At 44.0% G+C, this 15,596-nt stretch overlaps 1 protein-coding gene across 13 annotated transcripts in view; it reads left to right on the top strand.

Moving 5' to 3' along the window:
- SGCD (sarcoglycan delta) overlaps positions 1–15,596 on the top strand; it is a 358,597-nt gene that overhangs the window by 180,069 nt on the left and 162,932 nt on the right. For all 13 annotated transcript variants that reach the window (XM_040647163.2, XM_040647162.2, XM_040647165.2 and 10 more), the window contains one exon: positions 6,772–6,957. In XM_040647163.2, the coding sequence (XP_040503097.1) occupies positions 6,772–6,957 (186 nt within the window). The remainder of the gene's footprint in view (positions 1–6,771; positions 6,958–15,596) is intronic.

The raw sequence follows: 15,596 nt of genomic DNA, 5'->3' as shown, positions 1-15,596 counted from the left end.
TTTGTCTTTTCCTGTGAAAGGGCTGAATTTACTTGAAAGAGGTAGCAGCTTCCTCCCTACCCTTCGCAACTGCTCCTGAGCCTCACTCTGCAGGATGTGTCCTTCTTGCATCCCACCAGGGTCAGTATTCAAGCTTTGTTTTATATTCAAAGAAACTGACATGTGCATGCATGCATGTGCACCCATGGATGAAATATATTAAGTCTATGAAGTGAAAGTGGAGGGTCTCACCACTTTGCAAGTATACAGATAAGAGAGCTACAGGCACACCCTAATATGTGCATCCCTTCTTCTGGTCCTTTCCAAGAGCAAACTAGAAAGCAAGTGTGTCTGTACAAATGAACAAATGGATGAGCAAAGTAAACACATTAAATTGAGGGATGATGCAGAAGAACAAGTTTTAACTTGTAGGAGCATATATCCGGGATCACTACAGAGACTTTACTCTGGGTCCTGGCACGTGCTCAAGCCCACAGTTCTTTCTTTGTACCATGCCAATTGAGTTCCAGCTGTATAAATCCATATTATGATTCTGTTTTGCACAGTCCTGCAACCCGTATCTCTTCTCTCTGCTGGGGCAGAGGTCTGGAAAGTATCACCTCCTGTAGCTTGCTTTCTGATTCAAGCTCAATTGATTATATCCCTTGTGCTGTTCCTGCAGCCACCCATAGTCACACCTGCTGCTGGGATATTTCAATGGAGTTCTCATATTTGTTCACTCTGCTTTGAGACACTCTGGTGGGAAAGTGCTTTATAAACTTGGCACTGATGGACACAGGCTTATGATTGCTTCACATCATTGGAGTAGTGCAAAGGAACCAGTGTGTGAATGCAGAAAATCCAGAATGATGTTTGCATGCAGTGTGAATGTATTGCTGCAGATTGTGGGGCGTCTGGGGGAAGCCGTTCTTTGCTGGCTTGCTCAATACATAACTGAGCTCACTGCAGATTTTTTTCTCCCTTTCCATGTTCTCCTTAATTCTGATCCTCCAAAAAAAAAAAAAAAATAAATGAAGACAAGGGAGCTAATCTAATTCTAAAAGTTGGAAGAAACATTTGTAAGAAAATAGACATGTTGTTTTCCTTCTGGTGAGAGGAGAAGCAATAGCAACCATGTTGCTTACAGACTCTTGCAGCATTTTAGAATAAGATGTCACCTTTTTTCTTGGAGAAACTATTAAGTGATGGAGCTGCCTATTACTTTGCTTTGTTCTGGCAAGCTCTGATATGTTTATAGTATTTGTTGTAAGTGCTCCTTGAATGCAGAACAGCAGCTGAGGAGAGGAGATGCCCTGAGTTCAGCTTTTTGTTCAGTCCACCTCCTCAAAGCCACTGGGTTATAAGCTGAGGTTTTTGTGGTGCCCTTATCCTCAAGCACATTTATTGTCCAAGTGCTGTCAGCCCCAGTGACTGGGGAAATAACATGAGCTCTCAAGACATTAGAGGTAGGGGGTAGCCTGGAGCACTGAGGGATTGAGATTGGAGATGCTTTATCAGCAGATGAATCCCCAAGGTCTCCCCAGCTCCTTGTGCTGACTGAGTCCAATTTCCTAGTGATATTTCAGAGGTGGGAATGGAAAATGAGGTATTTCCTAGTGGACCATGCACAGTATGCACTGGTGAACTGTGCAGACTAAGCAGAGTTTGTTGATGTACTTTTGCTTGCCAAAGCCAGGCTAGATGTTTGAAAAACTCTAATTGTGATGTACTCTGATGATCAAAAGTAGTCAGAAAAGAAGAAAACATTCCTTAAGACATTTCCTTCCAATGTTTGTCTCTCTGGCCATCTACTCTATTGCTGTGCCCCGTAAGAGATTTGTACTGAGTGGTGATGGTCTTCACAGCCATTGCGAGAACCTGTTCCCCACAGCATACAGAGGCAGAGGGACAAGCACAGGGTGAAGATTTCAGTTCTGGGGACTGCAGTTCTGGAGAGCATTCTGGCACAGCTGTCACTAGAGAGGGGCTTGAGTTCATGGTTTAAACCATCATGGGGGAAAAAGCTATGTAGGATTTAACATACCCAGCAAATATTTCATCTTTGTGGTCACTCAGTGTTCAGAGACCACTGGCCAAGCTACAAGGCAGAAACCGTTTTCATTGGCTAGATCCTTTTGTGTAGACTTGGGTTGTGGTCTGATCGGTGTACAGTGTGATAAATTACTTGTGGGTCACGATGCTGCTGGAACAATGGGCCTGGGGGTGTCGAGCTTGAGAGAGCTTTATAGGGAGTGGAGGCAAAATGTCTCATTGATAGCAGGCTCAAAACGCTGCTCTTCATGCCAAATTTTGTTCTCAGTCACACTCCAGAAATGTCTGTTCTTTTGAACCTGGTGGATAGTGTACACTTAAAAGACAGAGAAATTAAAGAGGCTGAATCCACAGAGCGTTTAGAGCTAGTGAGTGTGAGTACATTGCCTTCCAGTGATATGACGGAGAGCACCTCTCATTTAGCCCTAAAGCAAAGGTTTGTGTTTCAAAAAGCAAAGAGAGAAACAGAAGAGGATGTTGGTTATATGGATACAAATTGAAGGCAGATATGGGAGATGTAGGTCTAAGCCCAAGGGAGCCTGAACCCATCTCTCTCATCTCTTGAAATGTAATCCCATCACCATACTTAGCCTGGGGTTGGATGCTCTTGTTTTGCTGATGAAGCTGTTACACCTCAGTTATATGCAGGCAGGCAGCAAGCTCTGTGCAAACACACCCGTGCATTTACAATGCCAGACTCTGGCTGCCCTATGTTCACCTTATGTAAAACTGATGATTTTGACAAGCCGCCCCTTGGCCTCCTTTAGGCAAAGGCTCATGGTTTCTACATAAAATTTATAGAAATCAATGTGGCAAAAAATACATGGGAATGGATGTCACCTTCCCCAAACCTGTTGTGTCCCCACCTGCACAGACCCTGCTTTGGAACATCTTCAGCAGTAAATTTCATAAAGGAGAAGCCATCTTCAACTGCATCCTCTTTCAGCTTAAAATTATCCAATTACTAAACAAAGATGATTTAAGCACAGCTCAGAAAACCCCCATGGCACAGAAATATCATTGATTCCTCTCATTGTGCCTCACCTCATTTACAGCCCTCACTGAGCCTCCAAAACTGACGTGGCCAAGAAACATTACAGCTGCGGTGTTTGCAAGGGAAAGATATTTATTTATCCTCATGCATATAGAACACTTTACCTGATGAATGGGAAATCCATGCTGTGTGTCTTGGGTGAGAGGCTTTCTGGGCAAAAAATGATAGATCCATTGAGGTTGGGAAAGCCCATCGCCACCCATTGCCACAGCTATTCTACAAAAAATTATTTCTTGGCAAATTACCGAAGTGCTGGGCTTTGCTTTTGTAGTCATGGTAATGCTGTCTGTGGCTAAACTGAAGATCTGGCAGGCAGCATTTCTCGTGCTGTACGTGCAGTAGTGGCACGCCAGTACGGTGCATGTGTGCCTTCCTATGGCAGGTGGACACATACAGCTCTGACTTTTGGAAGGAGTGCCTCTCCTTCCAATTTCTGCTATATTTGTTTCAGCATTGGTTGTTGGCTGAGTTTGAGTGACCATTTATAATGTTTTCCTGCAAAAACTAATACTCCATTAAGCGGCTAGCAGCCTTTCTCCTTAGCTCAGTAATTGAAAAGGAAGGGGTGCTCTGCAAATGAAACCACTGGATATCCTTTCACAGTAATACTGCGTTTCTGGTGCCTGACTTGCTGCCTATATCATTATAATTTTTGAGAAGAATTTGCCAAAATGTAAACCGTGACTAGCATACTTCTTTGTCCCCCGCAGAGTGGCTTCCTGGCAGTGGATGCAGCTTTTCCTTATGTAGATGCCTTACAACCCATCTTCTACACATCTGTTTAACCCACCTCAGCATTCAATGTCCATTATCCTTTCTTCTCTTGCTGGAGAACGACAGACATGAGCTTTTCTTTTGGTGGCCATAGGTCAGGGGAAGGGCTTGCTAGAGATCTTATATTGCTTTAAGTGTAGCTGTGTGAGAGTTTATATAGAAACAACATCCCATCTATGATTCCCATGTTGTTTTCTTGTAATAAATTTATGCCATATTACTAGGTCATGTTCACTATGCGCGGTGCAGTGCTTTGGTTGCTCTATCTCTGTTAGGGCAGCTGTGAGCTAAATATTTTATTTGAACAAGAGAAATTCTCAAAATGAGGCTCCTGTGTGGATCCAAGTTGCTTTTTGTGGTTATGTTCTGTTCCTATAAATTCTTTTGATGTCTGCAAAGTTTTGCCTCAGTTGGATTTGGCATTTTCTCCATTCTAGCGGTTACAAGTGGGGAAGAAAATAAAAGAAAATAAAGAAAAAAGGGGAAAGAAAAAAAAAAGAGAGAGCAAGGGGGAGAATAAACAAGTTTTGCAATAAGGAGATATTTTGTGCTCAGTATTTCAGACTATTTCTTATTGGTCAGACTTGTTTCATGATTTGAGAGTGTTGGAGATGCAATTTATTCGTTTCCTCCAAGAGAGGCTGCATTTAATATGTGCTCTCCAGGATCCCCTGTTAAAATATTAGGCAATAAAATCTGTGACTGTACAGTAGTTGTTGTTATAATTTCCCTTAGGTAGTGGAAATCGTAATTTATTGTTTTTTAAGATTTCCCCTCGCACAGAAGCTGAGTGATTGCAGCGGTGTAGGGGCCTGGTTTTCTCCAAGTGCATGTGTTTGTACCACAGCTTCTCTCTTCTGGCAAGCACTGTGCTGCAAAGCCCTCCCCAGTTTACAGTTGCTGACTTAGCACCTGGGAGAAAAATAGCAGTGAAGGCCAAGCTGGATCCGCTTTGAGCAACTCGCTTTGGTCCCCCTGTTAGCTCAGGGTCTGCCCGAGCCTTGGCTGTGTGGGCAGATCTGTTTTTCAGCCACTGTTATGAGTTTTGAGTGTGTGGGATGGACACAGCTGCTGTAGGAGAAGGAGGGAGATGGGATCCTCCACCCTCTGGAGGAAGGTTGCTTTTGGATCCCACTTTTGTACAGGAGTATGGCCCTTCTGAGCATGCTGCTTAGTCAGCATTGCTTTATGTGTCCACATCAGGACAGGCATCTGACGAGAGTTTGACTTGCTTAGAACCTGAGACTGCACTTCTGCAATGATGAAAGCTGGTGGAGGAAGGAAGAGATGGCTTTTCCCCTAAGCTATGAATGATAACAGCAACCTGTGTTAGCAAACACACATCTTAGCACTCCCAAAGTTGCTAAAAGGTTTACAAAATGTAGAAGGGAAACAAAAAAAGATTACCAGTTCTTTAGGCAGCCCCTGTCTCAAGTGCGTGGGCTTTAGTGTTGGGGCAACAAAGAGAAAGTGCTAACTTCATGGTGAGTGCAATGCTGCTAGAAGAAGAGCTGTGCTGGGGAGAAAATCACCTTCCACTGACACTTCCATTGCAATGGGCTCTGCGCTGCCGCCCACCGCACGCTGTTATTAGATGCTGTTTGCACATTTGCCTAGAAATAAGGAAAAAAAACATGAAACTAGTGGTAAACAAACAAGCACAAGTCAGTGTCAATGAGCATCTCATTTCTACCATTGTTTTGTTCTGCCCTTATGGATCACACTCCCACAGAGAGGAGCTTGCATTGTTTCCTCCTGTTTTGTGAATTCTGTAATTCACTGAATGCTAACGTTGATGCCAGGTAATCTGAGGGAGAAGTCCCTGATGTTGAATCAGTAGCACAGAAATGTGTCTGGTGGCTTTTTGTCTGCCTAGAGTCATAAACACTGAATACTCAACAAACAGCGCGTTATTAGAGGCGATGTAAGGAACTGATGCCGGGGGAGGTGTGTGAAAGGGATTTTCCACAACCCAAAGTGAAGGGCAAGAAGGCGACAAATACTTATATGGGGCAAAATCTACCTCCATAAGCACAGCTCTGAGTGCATTTGCTGCCCTCCGTCTCCACTGGCTGCAATGCCATTTAACAGCAGTGGGGCAGTCAGATCCCGGACTGCCGGCAGCAAGCTGGGCACCAGGATGCAAACCCCAAACCTGTCCTGGGGATGCTGCCATTCTGCACAGTCCTTCTGCTCTCCTCAGTGCCGAGTTTCCTTCCTTCTCTCTTTCGTTGCTCTTGGCTCTCATGTTGTCCTGCCACACCATGCCTGCCTGCCCAGAGCGTCCTTGTTAAATCCATGGAGATATCTGGGGGCCTTTTTTTTAGGAGAACTTTGTGTTTCAGGTTTATTCAGTTAAGAAAGTAGGGGAGAAAAAGGCAAACATTTCCCCTTTGTCTTTTTTTTTTTTTTTCGTTGTCTGGAAGGAGTGATTTTATTTGAGGTGATTTTTTGTTGAATTAAAGCCTCTGCGAAGTAATATTGCATCTTCAAAACAAACTGCTGAACTCAACTGCTTTTACCAAACGCATGCAGAATTTTCCCCTCTGGATCCTTCGAGGCCCTAGAGTGCCAGCCTTGCAAAACCCGGGGTGGTGAGGAGAGTCACTTGAGAGTGATCTCCATAGGATACCTTTAGACAGTGTGCTTATGTGTATTTATAAATGTATATATACATCTAATGCATAAAATTCTCTCACGGTGTGTTACTGCATACAGTGAGCAGCGAGGAAAATAATGCAGAAGTAAGGTACTGAGGGAGGGGCTGCCCAGCTGGTAAACTCTGAGAGAAAAAGGAAGAACAAAAACTCCATGAACCTCAAAGAGGCACAGACACAAACCCTTAGCAGTTTTTATCATCGGATTTGTCTTGCTGCTTAATCCGCATTCTTATTTTTGTGTGGTTGTTTCAGATGCCTCAGGAGCAGTACGCGCACAGGAGCACCATGCAGACCTCGGAAGGGCCCCAAGTATACAAAGTCGGGATTTATGGCTGGAGGAAGAGATGCCTCTATTTCTTTGTGCTGCTCCTAATGATTTTAATCCTGGTGAACCTTGCTATGACCATCTGGATTCTGAAGGTTATGAACTTCACAATTGTAAGTAGTAGGGGTTACCCTAAAAGATGGGGGGAAGATGATAGGGGGTGACAGGTCGTTTCTCTGCACGTGAATTCAGATATGGCTTCGATAATGGGGTGGTATAATTGCCATGGATAGCTGCTGCAACAGGAAGGAGCAAATTTATCCAACAATCCTCTTTTCTTTTTCTGCTGGAGGATGACTCTTAGAGCTGTCTGCAGGACTGCCAGGCTGGGAAATCAGCTCAGCATCATGAATCACATTCCTCCTCCGATCCAGTCTATATATATACATACATGTACACACACACTCATATTTGTATATATATATAATACATACACAAATGTCTTTATATAAAGCCTTCCAAAGATTTGGTTATAAAGTGTTTTAAAATTAAGATAAGAGGATATTTTTAACTGGGGGATGGGAATGAGTTTGAGCCTTTCTCCTACACTTTTTTTTTTGCTTTTTCTCCATGGTTGAGCAGTTGTGAGACTTGATGTGCCTTTCTCTTAAGGAAAGTTACATAAAAATGCGTTTCAAGGAGCTGCATGGTAAAACATTCCTGGAGTGGCATTCAGGTGGAGCTTATCCTTGCCTCCCTTGAGCTGGGGTTGAGCATGGAAAAATGTTGATGTGCAATGGGAAATAAATTGCATAGGGATAGGTGGTGCCTTCTGGGCCTGGAGTGTCCACTTCAGCTCAGCTCAGACTTTTTGGCATAATATAAGGTGCCTTTTATTACTGAATGAACTTTGCCTTCCTTGCTCAACATGCCAGAAAGTCAGGACATGATCAACCAGGCACACCCTATTTTCAAGTGCTAGCGTGTAAGGCAGGCCCTAGCTTTTCAGTAGATAATTTGGCCAAGCAGAGTGAAAATGAAATGACTTATGTCCCCTTCTTCAAAGCAGTCATTGCCACCCTGGTCAGGTGGAGCGATTTTAGGTCCATTAGGATCTTTGAGAGAAATTAAGTTTGAGGCTTTAATCCTGGATTTACTTCATGAGAGAGCTGTGAGGTTAAAATCACCCAAATCAGTTTCAAGTACTTTCCCAGCCAGGCTCTGATGCGAATAGTGTGTTTGAAGTCACCCAGCATTTCTTTCTCTGCTTTGGTCTTGCAAAGCCCTGAACAGCTGTGTCCAGCATTATGTCATTAATGGGCCTTGAGATGTTGAGTAAACAATCTCTGACTTACTGTATCCAGCAGACAAAGCACTGTGGCAGGGGAACATGTTGAGTTAGTTTTTCTAACTGGTCTGCTGTCAAGGTGTGCAGAACATTGTGATGCACGTATGCTTAGAGAGCAAGCAATTATAAAGCAATAATCCTCTAAAAGCTGTGAGTGGATGAAAGAGTGAGCCAAACTGGGGCAGTTAATTCTTAACCCGACCAGTTATTTATTCTTATGAAATTGATGCCATTTTGACATACACAGTCATTAGATTAAAACCTCTCCCTTCCAGCAGCAGTCTCCTCCCTAGCCTGTATGCTGGCTTTTTCTGGGATGCGCTGATCTTCAAGTTGTTGTCTGATTCAGTTTCCTTAAATAGTCACTTACTCTCTGTGACTCACTGGGAATTAGTCCAGCGTAAAGTATATTTGTGTCTGTTTTTAGCTAATTTGTATGTTTTCATGTCAGTAGGTGCTGAACAGCTTTGGGGGATGAAAACCCATGCTATAGCACTGCAGTGGGAACTGCTTTATGATATATATATGGGTGGGCATGCTGGTCAGGATGTATATCTCTGACACAGCCAGTGGGAAATAAACACAAGAACAGGGCACGTATGAGTTGTGCACCTTGTCTCCTTGATCTTGAAGCGTGTTAGTCTGTAAAATAAAAAGTCAGGGTCAGGTTGGATGGAGCCCCGAGCAGCCTGCTCTCACGGTTGGCAACCTTGCCCATGTCAGGGGACTTAGAAGAGCTGATCTTAAAGATCCGCTCCAACCTAAGTCATTCTATTACTGTATGAATGTAGAGCAATAGTGAGATGCGTGCCATAGCACAAAAGATTGTGTTCAGTCAAGGAGAAATGTCTCGAGGAGAGATTTCTCATTCTGGTCATCTCTGGGAAAAGATCCGTTACTAAATGGGTAGGAATTATTTGCGTATTTGTAACAAGAATTCAAGGCATTTACCTGTCCAAGCATCACTCCCAGTTTTTGGGGCAAGAACTGCAGAGAAGAGACGTGGAGATGCATTTTGGTAGAAGGAGATGTCTCTTCCAGGTAGTTGGTTCCTGCCTCCAAGATGGACCTGCAGAGTACAACCAGGTTTCAGTCGTTCCAAGTTGGAACCGGTAAGACCCCTCAGTAAGAGTGGTAGGAGCCCAGCAGACATCTAAGATGTCTGAGATGAGCTTACGGTTATGGCGCTACTTTGTTGAGTTGGGACCGAATGACGTGACTGAACAGATTATTAAGAATAGAGCAGGCAGTTCCAAATGGTTGGCATGAAGTCTTTACAAGTATTGAGCCCATGGTGCTGCTCTGCTGCAGCCTCACCAGCTGCTCTGGATCCTGCTCTGCAATTCCTCCTGCACCATTCCCTGCGGTTGAGAAAATCACTGCGCTAAGTGAATTTTTAGAAGCAGACTTTTATCTCTAAATAACAAACGTACAAATATTCTCAAATGAGGAGATGCGAATACGCAAAATCTTTAATTTGTTCCTGTTCTGATAAGAGGAGCTGAGAGGCCTTCTGGGGCAGGGGAATGATTTGAGCAGTCAGTAAGCAATAGCTGCTGCTTAGCAGGTCTGTGTTACCCCAGTGCTTGCAGAGCAGAAAAAAGGAAGAGAAAAAAGGGAGGGGGAAGTTTTATAGTTCTGTTGTTATGGAAAATGTAATGCTTCCAATATCTTCCCAACCCCTGATCTCTCCCAGAACCTGAGTCTATTCAGATCCACAGGATGGTCCTGGCACTTACCGGAATTTAATGAGTGCTCATTATAGCCAGTAAGTGCTCAGTGTATCGTAATGAGCACAGCAAACCTGCTCAGGAAAACTCGGGAGTGTTTTAAATGCTGATAATGGGGTGTGGAGAAGGAAGGGGAGGAAGCAAGTCCATCTTAGAGGGAAAAAAACACCACCTCATGCTGTTTGCACAGCACGTTAGGCAGCACCCATCACTCCATGTCACGCCCTGAGCTCCCCTTTCTTCACTCCCTTCCACTCCCCTCTGCATGCCCTGTGACATGCTCAGGAAGGAAACTCCCGTGAAATAAAAGCGTAAGCTTCCAATCTGTGGCTTCTAATGAGCAAGGCATAACTAATATATTCTTGGTTTTGCTTTAATCTGAACATTCAAGGCTTAAGTTTAAGTGTGGCTGTTGCTTCTTATGTAGGGCTGTCAAAGTGGTGCTGTGTTTGCTTGGGACCAGTTGGTCACAGCCGGGTCTGTGCCGTGCTGCAGTTGCTCAGTCCCAGTGTGGCATTTGATCCTCTATTTGTTCCAAATGATTTTACCCTGCACAAGCTGTATGAAAAACAGACCTGGAGGGTACCCGAAATATCATCTGCCTGTTCCACAGCTGGTTCACACAGTCAGGTCCATTTATCCAGTTCATTTGCATTAGAGCTGTGCTGCAGGAAGCTCTGCGGAGGTTGCTACCTCTAAACTTTACTTTGATTTTTAAGCCAAACCACAGAATGAATCTGGACCGATGCCACCAATTTGGGTTGAAACCCAAATGCCCACTGAAGGTGCCCTAACCTAATTGAGGTAGAAACTGTGATCCAGCACTAAACTTTCTGATGATGTATAGGTAAAGGTACTCCAGCTCATTTGGATCTTGGACAAGCCTGGTAGAAGTATGTGGTTTACACATAATGGGCTTGGGGAGAAAACACAAATGCCTGTGGGCTGTGTTTGTGACTCATTTTCTCAGCTTGCAGGTCTGGGACAGCTTGAGCTGTATCCTATGTGTATTTTGCTCAACCATGAGCTGTGCAGAGCTCAGCTGAGCCCCTCAGGTTTTGTAGGTGCCAATCTAATTAGAGGGCTTGAATCAGAGCTTTTAATGGTCTTACTCTTTGTGGTCAACCTGCATTAGCATCCAGTGATGCAAGTCATTAGCAGTAGGATTGCCTGTGACACTGTAGATGAGCACGCACTGTAGAGTACTTGCTGACGGTACACCGAGTATCTCTGATCTGTTGGGGCTATATTTAAATGGCAGCAGTCCACCTACTCATCTGTCAATCAAACCACTGAGGTCTCTTTGCTCTGACATGGTGTTTCTGTCCACCCAGTTTGAATTGTGTGTTCTTTGGAAAATAAACTGCTTGCATACAGCAGCCTACAGTCCTATATATTGCCAAATACTGCCAGACTATAAGTAATAATAAATAATTTCCCCTAAGTTGGCTTGCAAGGTTTGAAATTCCTGGATAACTGCCTTCTAAGAATAATGCAAAGCAAAATGCTTGTGCCACCTGAGCAATGCCTCAAAGATATAGGCAGGCAATGACCTGGCTCACTCCATCTCCCTTGGGATGCAGAGAGAAGGGGACCTTCCCCTCCTGTCCTGATTAGACTGCGTTCAGAGTGGTTGTTGCAGCACATTCAAATTCTCTTTCCAGATCCACACAGTTTGGGATCCTTTAACATAAGGTTTTATATTTAATTTTAATAGAATCATAGAATCACAAGGTTGGAAAGGACCTACAAAATCATCTAGTCCAACCGTCCTCCCACTATCATTGCTACCACAAGCTACTAAACCATAGATCATAGTTCCTCATCCAGACACCTTTTGAACACTGCCAGGGATGGTGACTCCACCACCTCCCTGGGCAGCCATTCCAGTGCCTGACCACTCTCTGAGAGAAAAAGTTTTTCCTTATGTCTAATCTAAACCTCCTCTGGTACAACTTGCAGCCATTTCCTCGGGTCCTGTTTGTTGCCTTGGAGAAGAGGCCAAACCCCTCCTCATCACAGCCTCCCTTCAGGAAGTTGTAGAGTGCAATGAGGTCTCCCCTGAGCCTCCTCCAGACTAAACAATCCCAGCTCCCTCAGCTGCTCCTCATATGTTTTGTGCTCCAGACTCCTCACCAGTTTCAGTGCCCTTTTCTGGACACAGTCCAAGGCCTCAGTGTCTTTCTTGTAGTGAGGGGCCCAACACCGAACACAGTACTCCAGGTGCAGCCTCACCAGTGCTGAGTACAGGGGGATGTTTACCTCCCTGCTCCTGCTGGCCATGCTATTTCTAATGCAAGCCAGGATGGCATTGGCCCTCTTGGCCACCTGGGCACTCTGTCGGCTCATGTTCAGCCAAGCATCAACCAACACCCCCAGGTCCCTTTCTTCTTCACAGTCATCCAGCCACTCAGCCCCAAGCCTGTAGCGCTGCTTGGGGTTATCGTGGCCAAAGTGCAGGACCCGGCACTTGGCCTTGTTGAACCTCATCCCATTCACCTCAGCCCAGCGATCCAGCTTATCTAGATCTCTCTGAAGGGCCTAGGAGTAGGAACAAATGACTGACAGGCTATCTTCATAGCTTGAGGGGTATATTTTAGCATTGCTGAATGAAATGCTAACAATTTAGAGACAGAATGCTGCTGTAGGTGGCAAAAGTGCTAAATATCATTATTATCTTGCTTTCTTTATTAGAAGTTGATATGAAAAATATGCTTTTAAAGTTTGGTTATGAACAGTTATTTCCAATACAATTACTCCCTCTTGTGTGTAAACTACCTGCCGCATTTTAATTACAGGAAAACAGTTGGGTAATAACGCAGCAGTAAAGATGGATTAGAGTTAAGAAAGCTCATCTGCTTAATAGGCTGGATTCTTTTATTAATGATTTAAAGGAACAGACTTTGTTCTAATTTTTTTTAATTAAAAAATTGCCTCAGAATATAATGACTGTGCAGTTTACGTTCCCTTTTCATGATTTCTCTGGGGTCTTTTTAGGTGCAATTCTAAAGCCAACATGGGAAATAAATCTGCTCTGCTTCTCAGCTTCCTCTTTGTAGTGCAGCTCTAATTGGTCAGCTAAATTGTGTAGAATTAGAATTAATTTTGCTATATCCTTACTGAGGAAAGAGTGAATGTTTTTTTTTTTTTTCCTCTCTCTCCTTCGCACACACAGAATTGTGCACTTTTCCATCTTAATTCACGTTACTCCTTTTATAAAACAGGTAATTGTTTTGAGACTGCCCACATTACCCCAGAGCTTTGTGCCTCTCCTTTCCATTGTCATTCACATGGACTGCATCTTCTGATATAAAGATGTTAATCTTGTAGGGATCTGATAGAACCAGCAATGCTGTGAGTGACTGTGCTGTTTGTGAAGAAGTGAAGAAGTTTCTATGGATTAAATCTTTACCCCCATGGAATGCAGTGAAAATGTTGACATTGTCTGCCGTGGATCTGTCATTAATTGTAATGCTTTTTATTTGCAGTTTTGTACCCCAAATTCAAATTCCCTTCTCAGATTTAAAAAATAATGCTTCTCTTTCCTTATGCTATTTTCAGAGTCATGAAGTTTCTGTTTCTGTATGAAAAGCAATTGGGATTATATATCCTTTAAAGATATATATTCTGCTATTTCAGCTTCACCCTTTTGGAGTTCAGAATAAAACAGTTTTAATAGGACGTTGCAGGATGTTATTGCAAGGTTGATTCCTCCATTGTTGCATCACCCGCAGTGTCAGGTTTCTGGTCCTGTTCACTTGCTAAGTTACAATGCATCGATTTCTTCTAGTGCTGCATCTTTGAAAACTCAGTCTCTGACGATATGTCATTTTTATTATCCTGATGGTGTATCCTCTCAGCCAGCACAAGCACATAAGGCCTTCATCTTCCTGTTAGCACACAGTGATGAAAGGAGCCCATATTTTTTCCTCACTGTCTGTACTCTCTGCTAAACCTCTGAGTTCTTCTGGTGCCACGGCTTCGGCTTTGCTTACAGATATGTCACGGAAGCAAAAAAGATGATGAGTCTTCCACCAGTACCTCTAAACCAAATGGTATGTGCTGTGTAGCAATCACTAGTAATTCTTTGTTTTTATTCTTTGCCTATTACACAAGGCAGGCTGCAGCATACAGCCTGTTATGGAGGTAGATGGCCCTTTTCCCTCAAATATTTTGGTGGTTTGGCTTTCTTGAAGAACCAAGGCTCGTGCAGCTGTGCTTCCATCTCAGTGTACAAGCTTTCAAATCTCTCTTCTCTATTGTCTTTAAGCCACTTATCATATTGAAAACCTCTGAAGAGAAGTACGTATTCAGGAGACTGGGATATCTTGAGCATATTGGGTTTATGGCTGCGATGCCATCAATCCCTGCAGGGCCCACCGAGCGACGGGGATGCAGTGGGCTGTGCAGGGAGGTGAGTCATAAACTCTCGATCCCAGATCCCACTTCTGCCACCTCCCTCCGGAGGGGATTGTTCTCAGCTTCTCTTTCATCTGAAGAAATAAGATATATCACATTAGCATTCTTCTCAGCGCCAACAAAAGATCTTCAGCCTAGCAGTTCTGAAGCAGAAGGAGATTTGTCTCTTAGAGAACATGTAAAAGGTATTATTATAAATGTGAGGAAGAACAAAAACAAGCTCGCTGCTAAAATGCTGATAATCAGCTAGTCCTCTGAATAGCTCGCAATCTGATCCCTCCCCATATTCTCACAGTACATTAGGAGAAATGATTTAATTTGCGAAGCCACACAGAAGTGACGTACCGTGCTGATCCATGTAGTAGGTTCCCCGCCCCTCCTTCCCTTGTTCCATGTGCTTTTTTTTTTTTTTAACCTTCTGAGCTGCCTGACATCCCTCCTGAACTCTCTGCACGTCAGAGAGCAATGACCTCCTCAGCTTTGAAAACCGAGCAGCCATTTCTCTAACAAAAATAGAATTCTTCTGAAGCACCTCTTCTTGGTGGTTGCTTCAGGCAGAGGAGCTGCTTGGTGGAGCCTCCGCGCCTTATCCAGCTTGGCCTGGAACTGGAAAGCCATCACCTTTTCAAAAAGCTGCAGCTTAAATTCTTTCTTACTGTTCGCTGTTGCACACTCTATAGAATGAGGCTGGAGGTGGTTCTGCCACCGTTGTAAGTTACCATGCAAAGCACGGAGCAGCTGAAACTCGGACTCTTTGCATGGAGCTCCAGTTTGCAGGCTCACTGCTGCTGGCTGGATGGAGCGCTGGGCAGCCCGATCTAGTAGTTGGCAGCCCTGCCCACAGTAGGGCCTTGGAGCTTGATAATCTTTAAGGTCCCTTCCAACCTAAGCCTTTCTATGATTCTGTGGTTGGCTGTGATGTTTCTGTTTGACTAAACTAAAGAAGGGGAGTAAGAAGAAGGTAGCATATACTCCCTACATTTGCATACATTTACCCTATTTAAAAAAGGGGAAATTTAGATTGGATATAAGGAAGAATATGGGTGGTGAGGCATTGGCACAGGTTGCCCAGAGAGGTGGTGCCCCATCCCTGCAAATACCCAAGGTCGGGCTGGAGGGGCTCTGAGCACTGATGGTGCTGTGATGTCGCTGTTCAGTTCAGGGGAGTTGGACCAGATGGCCTTTAAGGGGCCCTTCCAACTCAGGCAGTTCTATGATTTACCTTACAAAGTGTTCAGAACATGTTCTAAAGCCTTAACAGTTTTGTGGATAAAATTATGAACCTGTGCTTTTGTGGACTGTAGCTTTCCCCTTC

The sequence above is a fragment of the Gallus gallus genome, chromosome 13, assembly GCF_016699485.2.
Source record: "Gallus gallus isolate bGalGal1 chromosome 13, bGalGal1.mat.broiler.GRCg7b, whole genome shotgun sequence".
NCBI lineage: Eukaryota > Metazoa > Chordata > Aves > Galliformes > Phasianidae > Gallus > Gallus gallus.
The sequence above is the reverse complement of the archived record's forward strand: the minus strand, read 5'-3'. Positions and strand labels throughout refer to the sequence as shown.